This window comes from Rhododendron vialii, chromosome 6a (assembly GCF_030253575.1).
Source record: "Rhododendron vialii isolate Sample 1 chromosome 6a, ASM3025357v1".
Classification (NCBI taxonomy): domain Eukaryota; kingdom Viridiplantae; phylum Streptophyta; class Magnoliopsida; order Ericales; family Ericaceae; genus Rhododendron; species Rhododendron vialii.
The window spans coordinates 28,148,275-28,174,292 of NC_080562.1; the positions used below are offsets into that span (position 1 = coordinate 28,148,275).

General features: G+C 37.9%; 1 protein-coding gene, 1 long non-coding RNA gene and 1 pseudogene across 2 annotated transcripts; all 3 read right to left on the reverse strand.

The window, feature by feature from the left end:
• Positions 1-826: 826 nt before the first annotated feature.
• Positions 827-8,881, reverse strand: LOC131330100 (uncharacterized). The gene is made up of 5 exons (XR_009200946.1): positions 8,407-8,881; positions 7,761-7,840; positions 7,027-7,357; positions 1,920-3,809; positions 827-1,631 (listed from the first exon to the last, which is right to left on the reverse strand). It is a non-coding gene; the product is annotated as an uncharacterized LOC131330100 (long non-coding RNA).
• A 943-nt stretch (positions 8,882-9,824) lies between these two features.
• Positions 9,825-12,740, reverse strand: LOC131328581 (probable LRR receptor-like serine/threonine-protein kinase At3g47570; annotated as a pseudogene).
• A 7,717-nt stretch (positions 12,741-20,457) lies between these two features.
• LOC131330040 (probable LRR receptor-like serine/threonine-protein kinase At3g47570) lies at positions 20,458-25,009 on the reverse strand. Its single transcript, XM_058363514.1, has 3 exons — positions 22,275-25,009; positions 21,047-21,484; positions 20,458-20,736 (listed from the first exon to the last, which is right to left on the reverse strand). Exons 1-2 carry the CDS (start codon positions 24,961-24,963, stop codon positions 21,084-21,086), a joined length of 3,090 nt encoding a protein of 1,029 aa, XP_058219497.1. The 5' UTR covers positions 24,964-25,009; the 3' UTR covers positions 20,458-20,736; positions 21,047-21,083.
• Between the last annotated feature and the right edge of the window lie 1,009 nt (positions 25,010-26,018).

Sequence of the window (26,018 nt, forward strand, 5' to 3'; positions counted from 1 at the left end):
GGCCCTATTCTGAAGTCCCACACAAATAATTCAAGTCGTTCACTATTTTACTGAAAATAATTTTTCAAGTTGTACTGTGAAAGCGATTAACATCTCTAAAACAAAGACTAGGCGCTAGATTCACATGAAGATGTCATTGCGTGATAATTTTTCAAACTATTTTGCTATACAATTAGCTGTCAGAGCTTTACCGATACCCGTTTCCGTTTCCCTTTGTTCCATACTCGGTAGGATGCCCAGTGCTACGCACGACCATCGTGCCCGTTTATTTGATTTTGTGTAAGTTGTTTTTTGATATTTTGGTGAAATATTAGGGAGCGGGAAATTTTCTGTGAGTTTTGGAGTGCATTTGTTTTTAAAATGAGACTGTTATTGCTGAGTTTTTGTAATTTAAAGTCTTGATTGAGTCGTGTTCTATTATGTTTGATGCCTGGTTACCTGTTACCCTTGAGTTTAAGACAGAGCCAAGTTGTATGCATTGAGTGCAATAAACGATTGTCTAATATCTCCCATATACAAGTCTTTCTTCCACAGCGTAAACCGACTATTCCTCTTGTAGATTCAATCGGATTCTCGAATCATTCATCAAAAGATCCATAAGAGTTGACTTATAGCCATTCAGTTACAAGGCATAGTCTTAAAAGTGAAGGAAGTAAAAGGAGAAGTTCAAACGAATTTCATTAAAATCGTATCAATTGGTTGAAAGGCTTCATGTTATATTGTCTTTAAGGCAACCTGACAACATTCCCGTTGCACTTAACTCATCGTTTTTCAGATAATATTTTTGAAAAAAGAAAAATATTGTGGTCGGGAAAGTTAAGAGTTTGGAATGGAGTAGGAGACTGCAGTTATAATTACATGGTCTAATAAATTACAATAATCTTGCAAGTTGCAACTCTGCCAAAGCAAACATCTTTGATTATCTGGGACGAAGCTTCAATGGCAAAAAAAGAAAGCATTGAAGCCCTGGCCAGTTTGCTACATTCTGCATATCATAATTCTAACAACGCACATAATTTTAACATCTACCCACAGCAATATGAGTTGTATAAGACATGGATATCACGAAAAAAATCCTTGAGGCAAAGAGCTTAGCGCTACCATTTCATGATAAACTGATCCAGGTAAAACTCTGATGGAAGACAATCCTACAAAATTCAGATGAAAAAGTCACAAGACATTAAGGGAATCGCAACAACAGTCTAGGGAACTTCAAATAAGCGCATCTTGGAATTCCATAACGAACCAGGTTAATATCATTAGATAATTACAGTTCAAAAAATGAGGCCTTTTCCATGTATGTATGCACACAAAAGCCAGAAACTTAGCAAAATGGTTAATCTATGGTGATATCTTACACAAAAACCATGGAAGAACTCAAAAAAGATATATTGTATGCTACATCTTCCAGGTATATATTGCATCTTTGCAAGGGATCGACAGCTTGCAGAATGGAGTAATTATACTCAAAAGTATGCAACACCATAACGCGTAACTGATTTGTTGACCAAATTCATTAGCACTCAATATTTTCGTGAAACAAACATTAAACTTTACCTCCACTCGTAGTCTTTTGGAATCGAGGACTCCATCAACATAATTAAGCTGACCTGACAGCCCAAAAGTCTTGCCTGCATATGCCAAACCCTAATCAGTCAAGTTCAAAAGAAGTTTCTCATGGTGTTGCCGATTTAAAGCGGCATCGGCAAAATAAAGTTGGATTATCAACACAAGAAGGTAAAATCTCTCCTATCAGTAAGCAAACTACATAAGCTCAACATTAATTAATCAATTAACAGAAAAAGAAAAAGTAAATAAAGATCGGAGTTTACTTCTTCAATTCAACAGTTCAAAAGAGAAACCCTAGAAGGCGATCTCATGCAAACATTTTTTTGGAATAGGGGAGGAAAAACCCATACCTAACGTAAGATCGTCTCGGAAGCTCGCGTCACTTCCCAATTCTTCCTTTCCTCATCACCTGGAAAAGTCCCACGCCTCCGCTACCTTACAAAATTCGGGCTGTGATCTCCAACTGCTGGTGGTTGTCGGTGTTGGAGAAAATTTAATTCAACATTAGTTAGTTACGGAAAATAACATACTACTAATATTTTGGAGGAAAATTGGGACAAAATCAAGTCTAATTGGTTATATGTGTGCCGAATAAGTAAAGGCAGTAATTATACCGTTAGTGCTCCTAGACTCAAGGAGACTAAGTCACTGGGTTCAACTATACCTCTTTAACACATCCACGTAATTAATATAAAAGGTATGTGATACATAATCCTTCAATAGCAAATCTTAAATAGATATATGAAAGTAAAACATAAAATTAGTTCAACAATTTCCTCGGACTCTGGAGATCCCTGTGCACTATGCTCTCCTTTACCTCCCACTCCTTGTAAATTCTCCACCTCCTCCTCAACCTCCATCTAATGATGGTCCTTCTGCTCAACCCAGTGGATGTTTTTCTCCCAAAACATGGTTAAAATGGGTATCAATAACGTTTAGTGTATTTTTCACAACCCCCAATACCGTCCATTTGGACTAGAGAATGTGGACTTGTTGGAGTACCTCAGCATGCACTTCTCATGCCAGATCGTCGCCGCTTTGACCAGGGGCACTTTTTGACTGCATCTCTGCTAGCGGAAACAATACATTCTCGACACACGGTAGTGAAGATGTCGCCATGGTAGAGGAAGAGGCTGTAGGTGACATCAAGGGGGCTGCTGCCAGTGGTGAAGTTGAAAAATCCGATAGAGGTGTTGGAGTTGAAGGAGAGAACGGATAGGAGGTTCTAGAGGTTTGCTTGGTAGGTGCTGTTTGATTGTGGTCCCAGATATGCTGGCAGTCCATGAATAAAGGTTCAGCTTTGATCATTGGGATTGGGATTGGGATGAGGCCGACGAAGCAAATTGAGTAAATAAACAAACAGAGCCTTTTTGGGCATTTGTAGGGCATATTATGCATTGTAGAGCCGAGCACAACTAATTAATTACATATCTGGGACCACAATCTTTACTTACGCCCTAAACAGCACCAAGCAAACCTCAACAACCTCCTGTCCGTTCTCTCCTCCAACTCCAACGCCTCTTTAAGATTTTTCAACTTCACCGCCCGCAGCAGCCCCCCTGACGTCGCCTATGGCCTCTTCCTTTGCCGCGAAGACGTCTCTGTGGCCATGTGTCAGGAATGTCTCGTATCCGCTAGCAGAGATGTAGTCGATAAGTGCTCCAGGTCGAAGCGGGTCATGATTTGGCATGAGAAGTGCATGCTGAGGTACTCCAACAAGTCCACCTTCTCTGGTCCGGATGGACCGTAAACCTCAACAACCTCCTACCCGTTTTAATGAAGTTTTGGGAGAGGTAATTCTTGAAATAATTTTATGTTTTACTTTCATATATTTATTTAAGATTTGCTATTGATGGATTATTTATCACATACCTTTTATATTAATTACGTGGGTTTGTAAAGGACGTATATACATAATAGTAAGAGATCATGGGAGAAATCATAGGGGTTGGTTGAAACCACTGACTTAGTCTCCTTGATACTAGGAGCACTAACGGTAATTATTGCCTTTACTTATTATTCGGCACACATATAACCAATTAGACTTGATTTTCTCCTAATTTTCCTCCAAAATATCGTTAGTATATTTTTATCCCTAACTAACTAATGTTGCATTAAATTTTCTCCAACAATCTAAGGAACAATACACCTCCTTTCTGCACTGCGTTGACTGGTGTTCCTTCCCTAAGATAAAACGACCATCGAGTTTGCTTTGTGTAGTGAAGCAAAAGCTCACAAACCTGTAGTTGCCTGACACTCCAAAATCACTTGTCAAATATATAATCATAGCAAGGTTTATCATTGATGTTATCGGAGGTTTTCTGGAGCAAGAATTGAACTACAGGAGAAGAAAGATTATTTCACTTGCTCTGTCTTTTTCCGTTGGAATGGGTAAGAGGAGTAAAGGCTTTTGTTTTCCAGTGGGACAAGAAATTGCTGGTATATGTGTATGTATAGGTATACACACACACACACACACACACACACACACACACAGATTTCCAAAAGTTAAGAAACCACCATGTGGTGCATGTAGTTAATAGCCTCCTGATGATAAGGGGGGAGTAATGAGGTCAGACAATGAATGAGCACCGCCCGCTATAAAATCAGCATGGGTATGCAACGGCATCCAACGAGTATGGATATGGGAATCCAACGGCTCTCAAAACAATTAAAAGATGGAATTGAAAATTTATACCAAGAAACCAGTATAGGAAAATAAAATTTAAATTACTTACAACAGTCCGCAATGCCGTCGAGGCTGATCTACGGAACTTGGAGTTGTTTTGTGCAGATGTCTGCCGGATTGGGCCAGTTCTCCAGCGGCTGTATTGAAGCCGCAGAGAAAGAAAGAGAACCTAGTAACAGAGAGAGAGACAGATGATTTTTTCAATCTCTTTTCTTTAAACAGAGTAAGTCGAGTTCGGGGGGGTGGGGGGGTGGGTTTGTGTGGTGGTTTTACATGTAGGGCTGTAAACGAGCCGAATGTTAGAATGTTCAGATTCGTTAGTTAAGTTTTTAAGTGAACTCGAGCCGAACTCAATGAAAATTTGAAGAGCCGAGCTCGAGCTGAGCTTGCCTAGGTTTGAGTCAAACTTGAGCTTGTTTGTGAGCTTTAACGAGTCAATAATATCATATATTTATGCTTTCATATATGTCTAAAAATGAAAATAAAATTTTACTATGTACCTAAATACATTTATACACTAGGATAAAGGCAGGAAAAAAAGGGATAAATTTTACTATGGAAAAACGAACTTCATAAATCTAAACATTCATGCACTAGGATAAAGGCGGCGTGCTTCACACGTTTATGTCGTGCTCATTGCTTATGGTGTTTGCATATTAATATGGATGTTTTAATGCGATGAGGATAACCATTTCATACCATATATTCTTTCCAGGAAACCATGGGTGCTAGGTAGTCAATATTGCTAAAGTTGGATTGTCTGTTTTCCCTTTTTAGTTAAGTTACAAGTCAGACTTAAAAGTTTCCCCCATTATGTTCTCCTGCAAATGAAGGTAAGCACATTGGGGGAAAGTGAAGCCTTACAATCTCTAAAAAATGCACATAATTTTTCACTGTTAATTACACATAATGGTATGAAAACAAGTATTATTTTGCTAATGCACAGAATGTGACAGTTCCTCCTACGTGATCCCCACATTTAGGGTGTGTTCCACTAAGTACAATAAGTGCTTATTTTTTTAAATTAAAGGTGATGTATTGTGAAAGAATGACCTGTCTCGTAAAGCGGAAAATATCTACTTAAAAATAAGAACCTTAGTAGAACCGAGCCTTAGCGTTCTATGTGCTTTTCCTCCTCCACCCCCATTTCAACTCCCATCCCCTTTTGAGGCCTGGTGCGGTTGGTGGATCGAAATCTGATAATTTACATTTATGTACATATGAAGTCGAAGTTCTTAAGTACACATTCTAAGTTGCAAGGATTAAGTTTGAGACATAATAACGAGTACACATTTTAAGCAAATCACATAGTCCAAAAGATGTGCTTTTGCTTTGATAGCCCTAGACTTCGCAAATGTTTTGGTCATGACTTGGTCATCCTCTTTGGTCTTGCTAACTGTAAGATCAGTGCCATTCAAGGGCAGAGGGAGTGTGAGACAAGTGAAGGCAGGTGACCCCACTGCTCCCAAATTTTTATAGGGATAGGTATAATTTTCACTCCATTTTTACTCACTTGACCCCACTTTAAAATTCATTCTTGCCCTAGCCCATAAAAGGGTTTGGTACTTGGGAAAAAAAGGGGTTAAAATAGAATCTCCACCCACAAAATCCCCAAACGTCAACATGGCGTTTCATTCGTTCTTCAAAAAGAACAAGGGTTTCGTCGATCGTTTCTCCTAATCTCTACATAGACTATACCAAGATCTCCATGGATGCATGATAGTTTGGTTGTGTACATATAGAAAGATATTTTTGAAACCATTACAAATAAGGCTATCATCCATCGTTACCAAAGTATGAAAAGTAGTCGAGGTCAATTGTAAATCGAAGCTACATTTTGTTATTAATATATATCTACTTTTTGATTAACTTGTTAATAAAAAACAAAGTGAATCGTACGATTCTTATTATTCACCTTACGATTCACCGATTCAAAGCACAATTCTGCAATTCTCACTTCGATTCTTACCTATTCACAATTCATATCATCGATCCAAATTGTTTTATACCTGAATCGAACCGAATCTTACGATTCAAATTGGGAATCATACAATTTCGATAACTATGGTTTAAACACCCAAAGTAATAATACAACACAAAAAGGCTTAAATAGGCACAGCCCTCGCATTTACATGTAATATATGTAACAAAAAAGATAACGGAACAGAGCTTCAAAATCACAGTTGTCCAAGAAATTGAAAGCTGGATGAAGAAGATTGTCATCCGTTAAAAGTCATTCACAAGGCATGGTTCAGATGCTCAATTTTCCATTTTAAACGAATTAGAAGCACCAGAATTTGAAAATTAGTTCCAACTTTAACTCCAAATTGGCATCCTGGGGAAAAGTTGTGGCAAGAATAAAAAGAAAGGATTACCCATAACCACAAAGCCTTCTAAAGAATTTAAGCATGATCCAAGCTCTAACCTACATGGTTCAAAGTTACAAATACAAAACATTTGGAGCCCTAGCCCATAGTGGTTTATATCAAGTTAAAAGCTAATAAAGTACCTCACTTCATAATTCATCAAGTACTCAAATGAGAATATAAGAGGACTCACGCTCAGGCCTTGAATTTGTGATTGTTGAAAAAAATAGATCATTGTTTGATGTTTGGATGAAGAATTTGCAAAGGAGCTGAAAATGATAGGAAAATCAAAAATTAGTTTCGTCACTTCACTCTCTTCTTATCATTTACGTCACCTTTTCGGTTTACTCCATAAAAGCCAAAGAGTGACAGTATTTCTAAGGAAGGAAGAGAGGTACTAACCTCTAAGCCTTGTGGTCATACTGCCCTTAGACATGAAGGGATACACCAGAAGCCTCTCGTTCTGGATGGTACAGTATCCGATTAAGCGCAACAAAGTCTGATGGACAGCAAGCTAATCATCTCCGATTCAGTCCTAAATTGTGATTCTCCAGCTGTTCCTATCATGTCCTTCAAGCGTTATACGGCCACAATTGTCTCATCCGGCAACTTTCCCCTGTACACATTTCCAAAGCCCCTGGCGCCAAGCATGTTCTTAGAGCTAAAATAGTCTGTAGAAACTTGGAGCTCTAACTTCTGAGAATGCCTAAGCTCATCAGACCCTCTTGCATGTCTACGACAAAGTTAAGCCCCTGTTAAGGATCTTGAAAAACATTGATATACACCATATGGGTACTTATCAAAAGAAAAAGAAATAAGAGACTGTTTCTTTCTCTCTTTTTTCAGTTCTCTTTTCCGAAAAACTCCACTAAGGTTAAACAAACATTTTTGAAAACTCATAATGGCAAGATTTTCCTGAAATAGTCAACTTGAAAAGGAAAAATGTTTCTGAATTTTTTAAAACTACTCCATTTTCGTACATAGATGAAAAATCTATTCCCACAACGAGGTCTTTCGGAATTTTCATTGGTTTTATTCCAAAGCACAAAACAAAACCAAAAACACAAAGCCAACCAAACAAAAACAATTCTAAGCAGATCGATGCATCTTTGGAATGGTAATTGCTAGTTACTAACCAGTGATGTTAAGAATTGTATGCTTTTTTGATCTATTTCTCCTCCAAGTGCAGTAACTACTTTCTTGGAGCTGTCTTTTCCTGAAAAAATAACTATAGTGTAAGAAAAGTTTGGATCAAGAAAAGAAAAATAGAGAGATAGACAACGGACCAGGGGATGAACAAAGAGAAAATGGCTCTGTTTGAAACTTAAGGAAAAGAAAGGGAAAAAAAATAAAAAAATTCCCTTCTATTGTTTGGTTGGAAGAGGAAGGGAGAAAGAAATAAAAATTTCTAACTTTCCTCCCATTTTCCTCCCATTTTCTTTTCTTTTCCTTAGGTTCCAAGGATGATCCAGAGCAACATTCATCCAAAAATAGCGAGTTTACCCACAAACTGCCACAATACATGGTAAACCCATTGTCAGAATAAGAGAGACAGAGCGTCAAGCTTCTGATTAAAAACCTTATAATATCCATTAATTGATAACAAATGTTAGATTGTGATTTTGGCACTCCAAAAATTGACAGAGGTGCTCCAAAATTGAACTGTGTTGATATACAAAACAGCGTTGTTTTGGAGCCCTTACATCAATTTTTGAAGTGCTAAAATCAATTTCCCAAATGTTTTGTGCAGATTGATACACAATAAATGCTCTGATTTCTAACACTTGGCAAAGATTGTCGGACCAGGATATTGGAGGAGTGAGAGAAGACGGGCCAAGAATCCTCAAATCCCTTGCCGGAATCGACACGCACTTGATGATCGAGCTCTTGTCTCACTCGATCAGCTCCGACTGCCCAAACCGTTCGAACCGCATCCACAGCCACGCTCCGCCTGCCTCCTTCTTCGCCTTCCCTGCCGCAGGCACTATCGCCGACGCGATCGAGCTGCTGGCGGACGCCACCGCGGCAGCGGCGAGGGCCGTGATCTCAATCGCCGCCGCCTGCGGTGGATCCGCCAATTACTTTACACGGCCGCGGCTGGCCGTCCGGTGGAAGGAGAAAGGCCCCTTCCCCTCCGCATATCCTCTCTCCCTCTCTCTCTCTCTGTAACGCCACCGGGCTTTGCGATTAGTCTGTATCTGGCTTTCTATCTGGATATATTTGTTACGTCTTCGTCTTCGCGTGTTGGACTTCCCTACTTCGTTTGTCTAACATTGTTAAAAATGAGTAGAAACTTATGTTCTCGAAAAATGAGCAATTTTATCTGTTTATTTCGGTAATTAAGGGTTGAGATATATATTTCTAATCATTGATCGATAATAAATATCTATTATCGATAATAGTTTATCTTTAATCTGAATCGTTCAAAACACTTTTAACGGTTGAAATTGATCTCTGTAAATTTTATTTACGAAATCTCCGTAAATAAAAAAATTTCCTCGTACATAGGACATAGACGGAAAATGACAAAAGTCTGGAAAGACATTATGGTAATCTCGCAAAACATCACTATCAGGGGAGAACAAGCAGAAATGGCCTTGAGGCCAAAACCAACGAAACCAATCAAAAGGATATACAATTGAAAAAATCAAGCAAAACTGGCCAATTGATGGAAGTGAACAACTCTTTCCATCACTCCCAATCCCAGCAGATGAGAAAATCCGGTCAACATGCAAATCAATGGATGAGCGAGACAGAAATCTACAAAATTTGACCTCGATGAATGTACAAAATTACCCCGAGATTTTGTCTTGTGGGTTCCCAATCAAGGGATCCAATTGGAAAAATCAGACAAAAACTGTCAAGCCTTTGATTTGAAAAAATGTTTCTTTTTCTTTAAGTGTATAGAAACTCAAGACTAAGTTTGGATAACAGGAATCTTGAAGAGGAATGTGAATGAGAATGTGATGTCATACTTTTATGATTCCAACGTTTAGAAACAACAACAATATGAATGTGATGCTTTACTGAATTAATTCAAACACCGGAATAAAGTTACTTTAGTTATTACATTTCTTAAGAATTTAATTCCTAGTAATCACATTCTTATTCCTACTCAAGAAAACTTCTAGAAATTTAATTCTTAGTAATCATATTCATATTCCAACGAAAGATTCCGGTCATCCAAACATAGGCTTAGAGAAAGACTAGTTGTTGGATTCACATGAGGACGGCATTCTTTAGTAGTGTTACAGAGGTGAAAAGTTACGAGCAAATAATTATTCAAGTACATTCAATCGCGTAAGGAACTTGCAGATTGATACAAACTAAGAACATACAAGAGACAAAACAAAAATTACAGCATAGGGTATTAGCTATACACTTAACACAGCCGAATAAATATCCAGCATCAACAAATCTTCAAGGCCTAGTAGACATCAAATACCCTGAACAAGAAAATAATGTCGTTAGATCGCAAAATTTTAGCATGGGACATGGCGGAAAACTAAAAAAAGAAACGAAACAAAAAGAAAAGACAGATGTCATGAACTACGACAGCTTGAAAATCAGTTTTGTTGGTACCATACCAAATAAATGACTCATAATTCAGGAAAAAGGTGAAAGATAAAAGGCAAATACAAGAAAATATAATCAAATAAATGATCTATTATGGATTCCTTTCATGTGTGGCTGAAAGTTTAACATTTGTCGCAAGTCGACTTTTTCTTCCATTTTCAAAGATGATTCAAACATCGATAACACCATTTTCTTCAAAACCTTGTGAAGTGGAGAGGCAGAGAGCTGACTTATGCTTTGTAAGAAGCCATAAAGCAAACAAAATGTTTGCGGGCTTTTAAAATCTTTTTGTAGTTTTAGAACTAAAAGCACACATATATATATATATATATATATATATATATATATATATATATATATATATATATATATATATATATATTCCTTCAAGTCACCAAGAAAGTGCCGGGTTCATACCTGTTCATGATCACCCAACAATTCTAGTACCACTTTGGGCTCTATGAGATCCACTTTGAAGCATAGTGTTTCTGATCGCATGCAACTGATTAACAACATCCTTGATGTCCATTCGATCTGCCGCTAGATCATGTGAACAAATGACTCCAATTTTAAGTATTGAAACCAAGCACTCTTGGGTTTTGTGAGCGGTAGAAGAGCTATGGTTCTGAGCAGTTTGTATGCTTGAGCTTGCCTCCACCATTTCCCTTTCTGGAAATAGTGTTGGATCACAGATGTTCTCTACTTGTTCAAGCGGAGCCATCTGGGCAAAGTTGTGGAGAGTCAAACCATCGGTGAACGTGCTATCGGTAGGTCTCTTCCCTGTAAACATCTCCAATAAAAGTATGCCATAACTGTACACATCACCTTATGGTGACACTTCGTTTCCCATGCCATACTCTGCAAAGGTCATGCACAATATATACATAGTGGATACAAGTATTATGATGATCTGTTCAAAACATATCAAAGAATTTTAATGTACTTTCTAAACACGCACGACAGAAAACAAGTTTTAGAACAATTTGTTTTGCACTTCAACGACTCCATATGGTCTAAACTATAAATAAATAGAGACAAACTCCAACGGGCAACACTCCCCTGCACGTGCGATACCCGACTCGCACTCGGATGTGGCACAAACAAGGGGGAATGAATTCTCCAAAATCCTAGCTTTCATACCATGTTAAAGCATCCAACTGAAAACCTATTGGTAAGGAGTGGAGAGGCCGCCCAGGCTCATATACTAGTTTTGGAGAAGATAATTAACCGATGTGGGACAAGTTCAACAACTGGGCTGTCCCTTCACATCATTTTGGTATTGGTAGTGAGAAACGGCTATTGGTAAAATAACGATTTGCTTTTATTCTCTCTAACTCATCTTACTACGGTGAACATTAAAAGTCACATACTGGACCATGTGTGAGCAGAAATTAGTTCTAATTCAAGTAAACTATGATTTGGATGATAGAAGACATGAAAATTACACTATAAAGTGCTTAAAAATTGGGGTACTTATAAGCAAGAAACTAATCAAGTTAAGAACATGAATTTTTCTAGCTGGTTACATTCTTTTGCTAACTTGCCTATCAATATCCTGTACGACAAACTTCTTTAATTGTAGCTTTAACGATAAACTGGAAACGTCATCTCCAACATTTTCTTGATACAGGTGCCCGACCATATTAAATGCATCTCGACCAATCTTGAGAACTAATCCCACCGTCCACTAGCTGAGCCTAAATTTCATGCCTAACATTCATTCTCGTGCTTTTGAAAAGTTGGATGTTGGTGTGAGGACCAAAAATGAGCAATCAGCTTTATTTAAGTGATTGAAATAGCAACTATGATACTGCATGAATCAACTTTGAAATAATGTTTTAAGTGAAGGTACAAAGGGAAAAGTTGAAGAGCCGAGGTAACATTACCTGGAGCGGTATAACCAATAGACCCTCGTATGCCAATGGAGCTTGATTGATTTGGAGACGACTTGGAGGTGGTTTCGAGAAAGAACCTTGATAATCCAAAATCCCTACATGCGCAATCATTTCATCATCCAAAAGAACGTTGCTCGGTTTCAAATCACAGTGCACTATTGGTTCTGAGCAGCAATGATGAAGATAGTCGAGTGCAGAAGCTATGTCAATTACAATATTTAACCTCTGTACAAAGTTTAATCTCCTTCACTCCTTTTGCGCATCATCATTGTGGTCGTTTGGATGCAACCATTCCTCTAGGCTCCCATTGACCATGAATTCACAGACAAGAGCTTTGAATTCATTGCCTTGATAATCGACACTTGAACATGCAGTGAGTACCTTTAGAAGATTTTGATGTCTGATGCTCTTCAGGGCTTTACACTCAGCTATGAAACTCTTGGAAGCACCACGGAATCGAAGGTTAAGTACCTTCACTGCAACAATTTTCTTAGCCCCATCAAGAACTCCTTTACATACTGAACCAAAACTACCCACACCAATCAAATTGGTTGAAGAAAAGCCATCAGTTGAAGTAGATTTTGGTACGACAATTGGAGAAAAGAGTTTCCCAGGAATGTGATGGAAGGTATAGTTATTGTCTTTTTAAACCAACACAGATATATAAAACACAAGAACAGAAGCAGACCAAGAAGCCCCAAAGATATAGAATTAATTAATTTCATGGTGAGTGCAAATCCTTTGTTTCTGGACCCTTTGGTCAACTTTGCAGCTGCAATTCAGGTATTCCCCCACAGAGCTTCTTGTTTCCTTCAACAGAAAAGGCTGATGCATTCTTGAATACACCTCTTTCTGGTACCGTCCCCTCAAAATCATTGAATGACAGGTTTAGTTTCTTTAGAAAGACAAAGCCATTCAGATAGTTTGGGATTTTTCCCGACAAGTTGTTGTGAGAATGATCTTACTCCTCCATTCCTCTCAAATTAGCTAAAGTTGAAGGAAGGATTCCCCACAATTTGTTTCCCTCCATGTTTAATGAAAACAACATTACACAACTACCCAAAGAACTTGGAATATTGCCGGTTTAATCAATTTGTTTGTGTTCTAGTAAAGCTGATATTAACTTTCTTGACCTTGGTAGACTTGTTTACCGGTTTAATCAATTGTCCCAAATACGTTTTCAGACCGTATATTATTAGATAATTTACTTACATTATCTTTCCAGGTTGGAGTTTGTGGAAACAACCTCTTTGCTCGTAGGGGTAAGGCTGCGTATATCAACCATTTTTCAGACCCCGCAATGGCGGGAGCCTCATGCACTGAGTTTGTCTTTTTTTTTTTAATTTAGTCAGATTATAGGTTTCCACTTATTTTCTACCGAAAGCTACATAAACTGAAATTCGGTGTTAGAAATTTATGATTATTTTTACCCCACAGTTTGCAAGCCCAACAATGGATTTCACAGCCTCGATTGCAAGCCATTTCTGATTGTTTCTGTTAGTCGATAGTGTGGTCTTTATTCTCATCAATGACATTATCGAATAGTGATTTTACCCCTCTTCATGCACGAAAGTGCTGACTTTGAGAGGTCGAGAGGCCCGAATCATTGCCCATGGATGGATGGTGCGTACTAGACTTTCTGTTTTTGTTTCTATTTTGTATTTCTTTTGTTTGGAATTTCAATAGTTCTTGCCAGTCTGTCTAGTAAGAGTGCATTCCAATGGTTCTTCACAATTCCCAATTGAACTTGGAATGTGGTCTGTACATTCTTATCGCAGATCATGCGACGCGGTATGTAGGAGGAAGCATTTGGTTACGGTTGAGGGTAACACTAGAAGGTGGGTTACGTAGATCATAATTGACATAAGAGGATTTGGTTACGGTCGAGGGCAATACTAGGAGGGCTTAGGTGTATGAGTAAAAAGGTCAAGAGTTCAACTCTTCTAAGGTGTTAATTTAACTATTCTAGCAATAGTAACTTTTGCCAAACAAAAAAGAGAGAGTAACAGTATGAGAAGAGAGACATTAGAGGCGATAATTCGAAATGATCTAGGTTTTCTAAATATCATGAAACGCAATGCCCTTTACAAAATTCAGTTAGAAATGGATGCATTACCTGAACCCAATTGATTGGGACTTACTTTGTTTGATTTTGGTAAAAGAGTTTAAATTCTTTCCGTCGGTAGTGGAAACCATGGGTTTTTCCACCACTGCCACTGTGGGCATACCGTGCATTTATTGTATTAATCTAAACTGTTCATCTTATAGGATCCACGGAGTAGTATAACCCCACAAAAAATTAGCTTGATCAGAAATTAATATGTATATCCAAAAATCAAATTTCGTTTATCAAATGGAGGTTCATGGATAGTCTAACTTTAAAATTAGACAATGACCGTCCATTTTATAAATCGAAATTCTAATTTTGAAGCCTATAGAAGTCCAATCAAGTCTTTGTGTTGCTGGTCAAAAGCAAAAATGGAAAAGTAATATTGGTAGTTGTTTTTTTTTTTTTTTTACTTTCGGAAAGGGAATTAAAGCAATATTCATGATGCTATGTACTTATGTAGTAGTTAAATGTGAAAAGCAAGTTTGCGTTAAAAATATGTATGTGCAGTCAACGCGTTTATCAGGGACCACAGCCTCGCGTCGATTCAGTCATTATTGTCGAATTATAGTACTGGGTTAGTTCAAGCATGGGAGGCATCTAACACAACTCTTTTTGTAGAGAAAATTTTTAGTGCCGGGTAGGTACCGCGTCACCCGGCTGATGTGGTGTCCGAGCGGGCACATCCGAGCTGTCCAAAAGTGTATTGTAGACTCAGTAAATTAAGAATTCTATGAATTGATGACATTGTTTGCCCATTTACTTGTGTCTTTAGGTGGGTATTGTTTCATTGTGATCTATGGAATGTACATGATTTGTTTACCACTCCACGTGCGAGTCGAAGTCAGGAGAGTGTACGTTGGAGCTTGCCATATTGATTAATTAGCAGCTCTCCAAAATAAATACATGAGCTTAGGCCATCCACAGTGGTATAATCAAAAATGGATAACCAAAAGTTGACACGTCAGCTTTTGATTATTCACTTAAGAGATTGCTAAGCTTAACAATATTGAGGTTCACAATGGTCACTTCTAGTCCATAACCAAAATAAAGGGTCCACTACAATTTCACACAATCTCTTTCTCCCCCTTTATTTTCTGCTATTCACTTCCCCCCATTACGTTTTTTTTTTTGGCAAAAATATATCGAATATATGGTGTTCTTCATAGTGTTATCTATCAAAACAACACCGAAACTTTTTTTTTTCTTCCTATTCCTATAGCCTATATCACAAATCCACCACTCTCTTAATCTTTCAAAAAAAAAAATCAAATGTGTTTTTAAATTTGAAAAAGAATGCAAGGTTCTTCCTCTTTATTTTTTTTGCAAGGTTCTTTGTTTACTCAACCATAGGGGCAGGAACAAAAAATGAATAACCACTTTTTAGTTGAAAAAATCAAAATTTTTTGCTAAAAAGTGATTATTTATCAAAATATTTGGGTAAAAGTAAAAAAAAAACACTTTTCCCGATTCCTCTCATTGAGACGAATCAATAACCCATAAAAGTTTGGTGCAAAACTAAAAAATGAGAAAAAAATTCAAATAAAGACAACTTTCAAATTTAATTAAGTTGAGTTTAAGTTAAATTCATAAGAATGCAGCCTAAAATAGAAACGGAAAAGAAGAGTAAAATACCTTAATCTAGCAACGATGGGTTAAATTATAGATGGTCGAGAAATATGAGTTTCACTTTTGGAGGAAAAGAAAGAGAAACAGTTTGTGGTTGAAATGAAGAAGATATAGAGCAAGTGAAGAAGAGAATAATAAAATAGTAGTTGAAATACGTGTGTATATAAATTTTGGAACTAGTTAACTTATGTAGTGTGGGGTTCACAAATTTTGATTATTGAAAAAGGTTGTTAGTTTTGGTTATCCAAAGCCCAAAATTTGATTATTTCTAAGGATGTTGCTAAGTTTGATTATACCATTGTAAGCCATTTTTTACACAAATATTGTTAACTTTAACAATAATTGGCTTTTGGTTATACCACTGTGGATGGCCTTAGGTGACCTTTCAACATATTGCTAATTGGTTTTGATTTCAATGCTTCAAAGACAATACAAACCAAATTAAAAGAGAGTAAACCACCCATGGGTTGTCAACATGGTAAGGGCGAATTTGAGCTTGTAACATAGCAGGGTTCGATTCCCCCTGGAGGCAAACCATAATTTAAGTGGGGGGGCATGGCGGTGGGTTGCTGCGCTAGCCTCCCCCGAAATTTGGATTGCGCAGTCTGGTCCAATAGTGGCTCAACTGCAGGGTTGTTCCTAGGTTACCAAAAAAAAATGAATAAATTAAAAGAGAGTATGCAAAAAGCTATGAAATCAAGCTCATGCCATGTCAGCTTATGAAGTTTTACCAAGGAAAGCTAGCACTAGGATATTTCCTTGTGATTTGATAATGGTTGCGATTCTTGCCTTTAAATGTCACATGATTGAATAAAGTTAGGATCAAAAGGGAACAAAACGACAAAAAAAAAGCATTTGGGAAGTTTGAATTGCAGTCACACCAAACGACTTGGGCTCACCATGTTGGTTCCCTCGTTGCAATTTTTCCATCCCCTCCGAGCGATCCCAAACCGTTTCCCACGGGAAACCACCCATTTAAAATTTACGCGTTGGAAGTTAGACATATTCCCTTATCCAATGACTGCATTTGAATTTTGAAGCATGGATTTTGGGAAAGTGTTCACGAAGAAAACAAGAATAACAGGAACCATTTGAATTTACTTGTTGGAAGTTCCACTTCTTCCCTAATCCAGTAGCTGAATTTGTAATCATGGATTTGGGCAGTTGTTCATGAGTGAAAGGAGAGTGGCCGAACCTATTTGAATTTTCTTCTTGGAAGTTCGATTTCTTCCCTAATCTGGCGGCTGCGTTTGAGCCATGCATTTGGGGAGTTGTTCTCTTAGGAAAAGGAGAGTAACTGGACACTTAAACAACAGTCAGCAAAAATCAAAACCACTCTACTTTGTACATTGATCTTCTCCGTTTAAGCTAACGCAAAGGCAGAGAAACCTTGTAAATGAAAAGGGAACGCATGTATATATGTGGCAGGCACGTTTTAGCATATCGAGAGTGTGTCACGTGAGAGTGTGTCCAAACGTGTCCCTGTCCCAATCATGTCGAACAAAGATACATTTTTCTTAGCATATTCTGTTTGAATTAAACATAGCCTAGATATATTGAGAAATCCAAAAGTACCTAATGAGGGGATAACATGGCACAAAAATGCACATGAAATTTCTCGCTAGCCCTAGCCGGCTAATGCGAGGCAGAAATCCTTCTAAATGAAAAGCAAATCCTATGCTTATTAATTCTTAACTGCCATCTTCAGTAATGTTCTTCAGTAATGTGAAATCGCTGACCACACATGTAGAAGATCCAAATAAATATAGTCGAAGGATCGAGGAGTGATAGCAAAACGACAGCATGAGTCAAGTTGGTCTGTCGTTTTCGTACCAAAAATATAATTTATAAAACCAAGGAATTAACTAGTATTCCGAAGAACAGTGGTTAAGTCCAGGATTGCCTGCAGGGAGTAAAAAGCTGAGTTGCAGTAGTTTCAATTAATTTCTAATTTAATTCGGAAAGTAAAGAGAAGTTGGATTTTGATTTGAATTGATTAAACTAAAACTAAACTAGAGAGCAGATTAAAGTAGTTTGAAACAAATGAGAGAAAGGACTAGGGTTTCCGATTCAGTCTCCCCTTGCAACATAATTATTTCGAAACCTAGGGTTCCCATTCAACATTCAACCAGACCACCGTAGGGTAGCAATTCCTATCGATAATTCCCAAAAAGATAATCAAGATTCGTACTTCGTATAGGTTATCTCAACACGGCACAGATCGTCTCATTGGATTTAACCAACGGCACGATCCGTCTCACGTCGTATAATCTATCTCAAAGCCTATCCTGAAATATTAGAAACCATTGTATGATAGTGCTTGAAACCATGGATATAAACACATTCGAAGATTGGAAAAATATAAAACTTCATAAAAAGTTATGAATCGATCAAGTCATACAATCAAGTTGAATATAAAACCCTAGAAATCAAATAACTACGCTACTTGGAGAGTTACCCTAGCCGAGGGATTTAGCCGCTCATAGAGTTAGAATAAATAATCATGAAACACATAGACTCCATTAAAGTTAAAGCTTTCGGAAGAATAAGAAAAGAATAAAACCCAAAGCTGCTGTTGGCAATATTCGGCTGTGATTGTGATCCGCAAGACGTGATCTCTGTTTCTGGCGTGGGAATAAAAGTTATCCAACAAAACCCTTGCTTTCTTTTTTTATACCAGCCGAGAGTTCTCCACCGTAGGTAATTAAGTGGGGTCCAATTCCAGTAGCTTAGGAATTTTATACAGTGCTTCTCTTCTTCAAATATCCAATATAAACTTGGTCTCTTTTCTTAATTAATTCGATTGGTGCCGGTAAAATTCTCAATTTAGCTCCGATTGTTATCCAACGGTTCCGTGGAAACTGAAACAAGGAAAACGAATATCAAACTCTAAATAAAATAATAAACGGACATAACAAGAGTAAATTAAGGGGCGTAAATAGGCACATTTACGCACCTATCACCAGTACATATAGGACGAACACGTCGTTTGATTGAAGCTAAAACAATATGCAGCATATAATATTCTTTGTGACAAATAGACAAAGCAATATGCAGCATTGCATAGTTATTCTGCAACAAGTATCTCAAGACAGCAGAACCACGTAGAGGAGAAAGAATAAGTAATTTGAACTTGAATCAGCTTTTCAAGTCTTAATTAGAATTACGGATAAAGTGTTCCAAGCTGCAACTTTCATCATACAAGTGATTCTTATAATAAAAGATGACCAAAATACGAATCTAATTAACAGGATACTTTGAAAATTAGAGCTATATATTCCATTTCATTAAAATCTTGCTGCTTCTGCCAGAATGTGCGTGACCTGCTTCAAGGGAAGTTTTCGTGGCAGCTTCTTTGTCGAATGCAAGAAAACAAAAAGCCAACTTAACTGGCCTGTTTTATTTCTCGATCGCCTCTCTTCATGTCAATCAAACCATTTGGGTTACTCAAATACCACTTGGCCATTCTAATTCTGAACGTGCTTTCTGATCCAGAAGGACATCCGAATCTAGACCTTTGACCTTTTTTTTTTCTTTTTCTGATCAGAAATCTAGACCTTTGACCTTGGTACAGGCTTTGGCAGTTGTTTAAAAATTTCCTGTTTTTTTCATGCTGTTTTGCTATACAATTAGCAGTCAGAGCTTTTCCTATATGTCCCCCTTTGTTCCATAAACCACCTTAGAGAAAGACTAGGCACTGGATTCAGATGAAGATGGTATTCCTTAGTATTGTAATGGAGCGAAAAGTTACAAGGAAATTAATGGGTCCATAGTATTAGACATGATAATCAATTGAAGTCAAAACCTTATCCAAGTACATTCAATTACGTAAGGAACATGCAGATTGAGACAAACTAAGACCATAAAAGAGGCAAAACAAAAAAGTACAGCATAGGTTAATATACGTGACACAGCTGAAGAAATGTCCAGCATCAACAAATCTTCAAGGCCAAGTAGACATCAAAATCTCTGGACAGGAGAAAAATGTAGTTAGATCACAAAAAAGAAGAGTAAAGAAAAGAAAAGAAATGAAAAGACAGATGCCAGAAACTACACCAGCTTGAAAATTAGTTTTGTTGCTACCATACCAAATAAAGGATCCGTAATGCAGGGCAAAGGCGAAAAAGAAAAGAAAAGAAAATGCCATCCAATATGGATTCCTTTCATGTATGGCTGGAAGTTAACATCTGCTGCGAGTATACTTTGTCTTCCATTTTCAAAGATAATCGAAACATCGATAACTCCATTTTCTTCATAACTTCATGAAGTGGAGAGCTGAGTTATGTTTTGTCAGAAGCTATAAAGCAAAAGAAATGTTTGTGGGCTTTTAAAGAAATTTTGTGGTATTTTTCTCAAGTCACCAAGAAAGTGCAGGGATCATACCTGCTCATGATCACCCAACAATTCTAGTACCTCGGCCTCTATGAGCTCCAGTTTGAAGCAATGTGCTTCTGATCTCATGCAACTGAGTGACAGCATCCTTAATGTCCATTCAATTTGTCGTTATATCGCGTAGCATTCCACTCGACGCTATTAATCGCAGAAGACACTCACGCGACCAAGTCACACACTTGATTGTAGGAGGAATCCTCAACTCCAAGCAAGAAGTACTTGCAAATATTTTCATAAACTCAAACTCCAAACTCTACTTTTTCATTCATTAGAACACATATAAATAGGCATTACAAAAGATGACTCTTCATGACTCAATGAAGATTAGTCGATTTCCTAGACAGACCTTTCAAATACCTAGACCACTATTAAAGCAAAAACACAACTTACTAGATAATCAAAACACAGATTCTTAGACCAGAAATTAAAAGACATTGACTAGAAACTAAATAGGCACTTCAAAAATAACTAAGAGAACGCTTCAACATCCACACGGTTGCCAAGGCTAAGCTCCTGCATCAGACAAGATAGAAAAATTAAAATTAGATCATTAAACACTTGGATGGGTACGACGATATTCAATCAATAATTAGATCACTAAACTGTTGCATGTAATATAATCAAAATCAATTTTGTTGGTATGGTACCCAATTCATTTTTCAGCAGGTATGCTGGTTAGCATATATATAGATCATGGCTGACTTTTGCCAACCCCAAAATGGTAACGCTAGAGGTTGTTCACCAACTAGTGCCAAAAATGCAGTGGTCCTAGATATTGATGAATGTTCCTTCTCAAGTTACTAAGAAAGTGAAGGGGTAATACCAACTTGTGATGACCAACAATACTTGCTCTTTTTGCCTCAATGAACTCCAATGTCAAGTAGAGTGTTTCGGATTGCATGTAACTGAGGAACAACGTCATTGATGTTCGGTCGATGTGTCGGTTGTTCTTCTGAACAAGCAATTCCAACTTTAAGTAGTGAAATCACGCAGTCCTGAATTTTGTAACTGGTATGAGAGCTTTGACTCTGATTGCTGTCGATACTTGAACTGGCCTGCCCCGTTTCTCTCTGCTGCAACAATGTTGCATCAACAATTTTTGCTATTTTTTCAGGGAGAGACATCTTAACAAAGTTGTGGAGAGTGAGACTATCGCTAAACATGCCATCAGTTGGTCTCTTCCCGGTAAACATCTCCAATAACAGGATTCCATAACTATAGACATCACCAAATGTTGACACCTCATTGGCCAATCCATACTCTGCAATTTGGGCACCATATAATAAGAAAGCTGACGAAGACTTGTTCTTGTTCTTGCCATGGTAAAAGTAGTTGGTTTGTGGCTATTGTCATGAGAAAAACAGTACATACTTGAAACAAGCTTGATTCACAGTGACATTTTGAAAGCCATCTAATTGATGGTCTTAAGAAGTCAAAGCTTGGGACAGTTTAACCAAAGATTAACCATAAATTATCACAATAATTTGTACAACTTTTCATATTTTTAAACTCAAAAATAATGTAAATGAAAAAAAAAATTCAAGGAAAGACACTAATAAAAGAACAAGTAGCTATTTCATTAACATTGAACTAGGAATAACAGCATAAACCAACTCCCACATGGCTTAACTTACAGTCATCCTGGGCTTGTACTACATAGCTACTTGGCTGCATAACTAGCTAGCTTCTCATTAGGGTATTGGTACTACTACCATATAGATATTTACTAGTGACAGATTAACCATAGATGACTGTTTGTAGAGCAACAATTTTTCTCTCTCTTTACTCCTATGGATGCAATCAAAGGACACAAGCAACAACCCGAAAATTTGACATATTTATCACTTATGTAGCCAGGTAGAAAACTAAGGTTTTAGACGTTTCTACATCTTGTAGGGGTTTAGGGAAGACCTCTCTGGGGCACCTATTTGTCACATACACTAGGTTAAACTCAAGTATGAATCATTAAAAGAACACACAAGAATGTAAAAATAACAAAAGGTGACAAGGAAAAATGACAAATTAAAGTAGAGTCTATGAGGAACATTTACCTGGAGCCACGTAACCAACAGACCCCCTTATGCCAGTTGAACATGATTGATTTATGGAAGAGCTATTGGTAGCTTCTCGAAGGAATCTCGCTAAACCAAAATCACCGACGTGTCCCATCATTTCATTATCTAGAAGAATATTGCTTGGCTTCAAGTCACAGTGAAGTATTGGGTTGGAGGAATGATGGTGAAGATAATCAACTGCACATGCGACATCAATGGCAATATTTAACCTTTGTCGAATGTTTAAATGCCTTGATTCCATGTGGGCATCTTCTTCATTCTCATTTGGATGCAACCACTCCTCTAGGCTCCCATTAACCATGAACTCATACACAAGAGCTTTGAAATCGTTTCCTTGATAATCGACACTTGAACATGCTGTGAGTACCTTTAGAAGATTTCGATGTCTGATGCTTTTTAAGGCCTTACACTCAGCAAGGAAACTCTTGGAAGCACCGCGAAATTGAAGGTTTAGTACTTTAACTGCAACAACTTTCCGGTCCTCATCAAGAATTCCTTTATACACTGAACCAAAACTACCAACACCAATCAAATTTGCTGGAGAAAAGCCATCGGTAGCTTTAAGCAGACTTTGGTAGGACAATTGGAGAAACGAGTTTCCTAAGATTTTGATAGACGGTACTTTTTTTGTCTTTCTAAACCAACACAGATATAGGAAACACAAGAACAGAAGTAGCCCTAGAAGCCCCAAGGGTATAAAAGTACTTAATTTCATGGTAAGAGTAAATCCTTTATTTCTTGACCCTTTGGAGTTGCACGGTTGCAACTGCAATTCAGGTATTCCCCCACAGAGTTTCTTGTTTTCTTCGACAGAAAAGGCTGATGCATTCTTAAATACACCTCTTTCTGGTACATGACCCTCAAAATCATTGAATGATAGGTTTAGTTTCTTTAGAAAGACAAATTCATCCAAGTAGTCTGGAATTTTTCCTGAGAGGTTGTTGTGAGAAAGATCTAACTCCTCCATACCTCTCAAAGTAGCTAAAGTTGAAGGAAGGGTGCCCCGTAATTTGTTCCCCTTCATGTTTAGTGACGTAAACTTTACACAACTACCAAGAGAACTTGGAATATTACCATCCAACTTATTTTGAGAAACATCTAGTGTTTCTAGATTTTGGAGAAGTCCAATTTCCAACGGAAGGGAACCACTCAATTTATTATACGCAAGGTTTAGATCCAACAACGATGAGAGATTGCCAACTTCTTTGGGTATTGTACCACTAAGATAGTTATGATCAAGACAAAGCGACTCCAAAAAATGGCATTTACCCATATGTGAAGGGATGTTCCCACGAAGATCATTTCCAGATACGTTGAGATCAAGTAACAAAGTTAAATTTGAAAAAGTTGTCGGGATCTCCCCATGGAATTTATTTCCATTGAGTGTTAAAATCTGCAGCCTTTGAAGCTTCCCGATATCAGAAGGAATGTTACCACTTAAATGGTTGATGGACATTCCAAGAACCTGCAAATTGATAAGGTTCCCTATGCCAGATGGGATGCTCCCAACTATTTTATTCATATCGAAGCTCAAAAACTCAAATTTAGCGGAGAAATTGCTGATTGATTCAGGCAACACACCTCCAAAGTTGTTGACAGCTAGACCCACGTCGGACAATCTAGTGTTATTAGTCAAAGTGTCAAGAAAGCTCAAGTCATCTACTTCCCCTGTTCCTAGAAGATTAATTTCAAGCACTATTCTCGTAAGATCAGGCAGATTTTCCAAAGAAGGGACTTTTCCTATAAATCTGTTTTGCCCCAAGAACAGGTAAACTAGTTTGGTGGCATTGGATATTGTGATAGGAATGGAACCAGTAAACAAGTTACTACCAAGAGTTAGGACTTGGAGATTAGGAAGAGTGATTCCTAGGTCTGAGGGAAGGCTGCCTTCAATTTGGTTTTCTGCAACTTCAAAGATTTCGATAGAAGAGAGATTATAGATTGAGAAAGGAATGGTACCAACCAAATTGTTCAACCCTAATTGAAGAGCTTTCAATTTTTTCCACCCACCTAGAGTATCTGGCACATTACCGCCAATCTTATTGTCAGTTGCAAAAATAATTGTAAGAGAAGATAGATTCCCAAGAGTAGAAGGCAAACCTCCGACTAGATTGTTTTTCGCAATATACAGCCCCTCAAGCTTACTCAAAGAACCGAGCTCCGAAGGAATATTCCCTGTCAGCCTATTACCAGAAAATTCAAGGACAAGGAGGTTAGAGCAACTAGATAGATTTGTTGGAATTTCACCAGTAACGGTATTGTTCATCAATGATATTCCTCGTAGTCTTCGCAGGTGGCTGAGTTCTGGGGGGATTTCACCACTCAAGCTGTTGTTGCGAAGGAGTAGATTCCTGAGAAAGCTCAGATTTCCGATGTGGGGCGAAACAGACCCCGATAGTTTCTTATGATCAATCTTCAACCCGGTGACCCTATGGTGTCGGCGGCCACATTTTACACCAACCCATTGACAAAAGTGGATGGATTCATTCCACGAGTTCAGAGCTCCTAAGGGATCACTGGTTATGGCTGCTTTGAATGCAAGCAAGGCTAGACGGTCAGTCTCGTTCCCGCCTTGCATTAAGCCAGCTACAAAAGCAGAGCCAGATTGCAAGCACAACAGAGAAACAACGTGCATGAAAAGGAAGAATAGCTTTAACATTGCCATGCCAACGCGGTGATTGGAAATGTTACTGCTTCATGCGCTGCTTGCTGATAACCAAGCTTTAATAGAGAGTGTTGGTGTTCTAGTCAAGCTACTTTCTTGACCTTGGTAGACTTGTTTACCGGTTTAATCAATTGTCCCAAATACGTTTTCAGACCGTATATTATTAGATAATTTACTTACATTATCTTTCCTGGTTGGAGTTTGTAGAAATGGCCTCTCCTCGCAAGGGTAAGGCTGTGTACATCAACCAATCTCCAGACCCCGCAATGGCGGGAGCCTCACGCACTGGGTTTGTCTTTTTATTTTTTTATTTTTATGTGTAGTCAGATTTCCACTTATTTTCTACCGAAAGCTACATAAACTGAAATTCGGTGTTAAAAATTTATGATTATTTTTACCCCACAGTTTGCAAGCCCAACAATGGATTTCACAGCCTTGATTGCAAGCCATTTCTGATTGTATCTGTTAGTCGATCGTGTGGTCTTTATTATCATCAATGACATTATCGAATAGCGATTTTACCCATCTTCATGCGCGAAAGTGCTGACTCTGAGAAGTCGAGAGGCCCGAATCATTGCCCATGGATCGATGGTGCGTAGTAGACTTTCTGTTTTTGTTTCTATTTTGTATTTCTTTTGTTTGGAATTTCAATAGTTCTTGCCAGTCTGTGTAGTAAGAGTGCATTCCAATGTGGTCTGTACATGCTTATCGCAGATCATGCGATGCGGTATGTAGGAGGAAGCATTTGGTTATGGTTGAGGGTAACACTAGAAGGAGGGATAGATCATAACTGACATAAGAGGATTTGGTTACGGTTGAGAGTAACACTAGGAGGGCTTAGGTGCTAAGAGTAAAAAGGTCAAGAGTTCAACTCCTCTAAGGTGTTAATCTAACTATTTTAGCAATAGTAACTTTCGCCGATCAAAAAAAAGAGAGTAACACTATGAGAAGGGAGACATTAGAAGCGATAATTCGAAATGATCTAGGTTTTCTAAATATCATGAAACACAATGCCCTTTACAAAATTAGTTAGAAAATGGATGCATTACCTGAAC

Excerpts from the sequence above, each read along its gene's own strand:
- LOC131330040 (XM_058363514.1), bottom strand. The coding sequence starts at position 24,963 with ATGGCAATGTTAAAGCTATTCTTCCTTTTCATGCACGTTGTTTCTCTG. Across the intron at positions 21,485-22,274 it reads TGTTGGTTACGTGGCTCCAG|AGTATGGATTGGCCAATGAG; the intron begins GTAAATGTTCCT and ends CCCAAATTGCAG.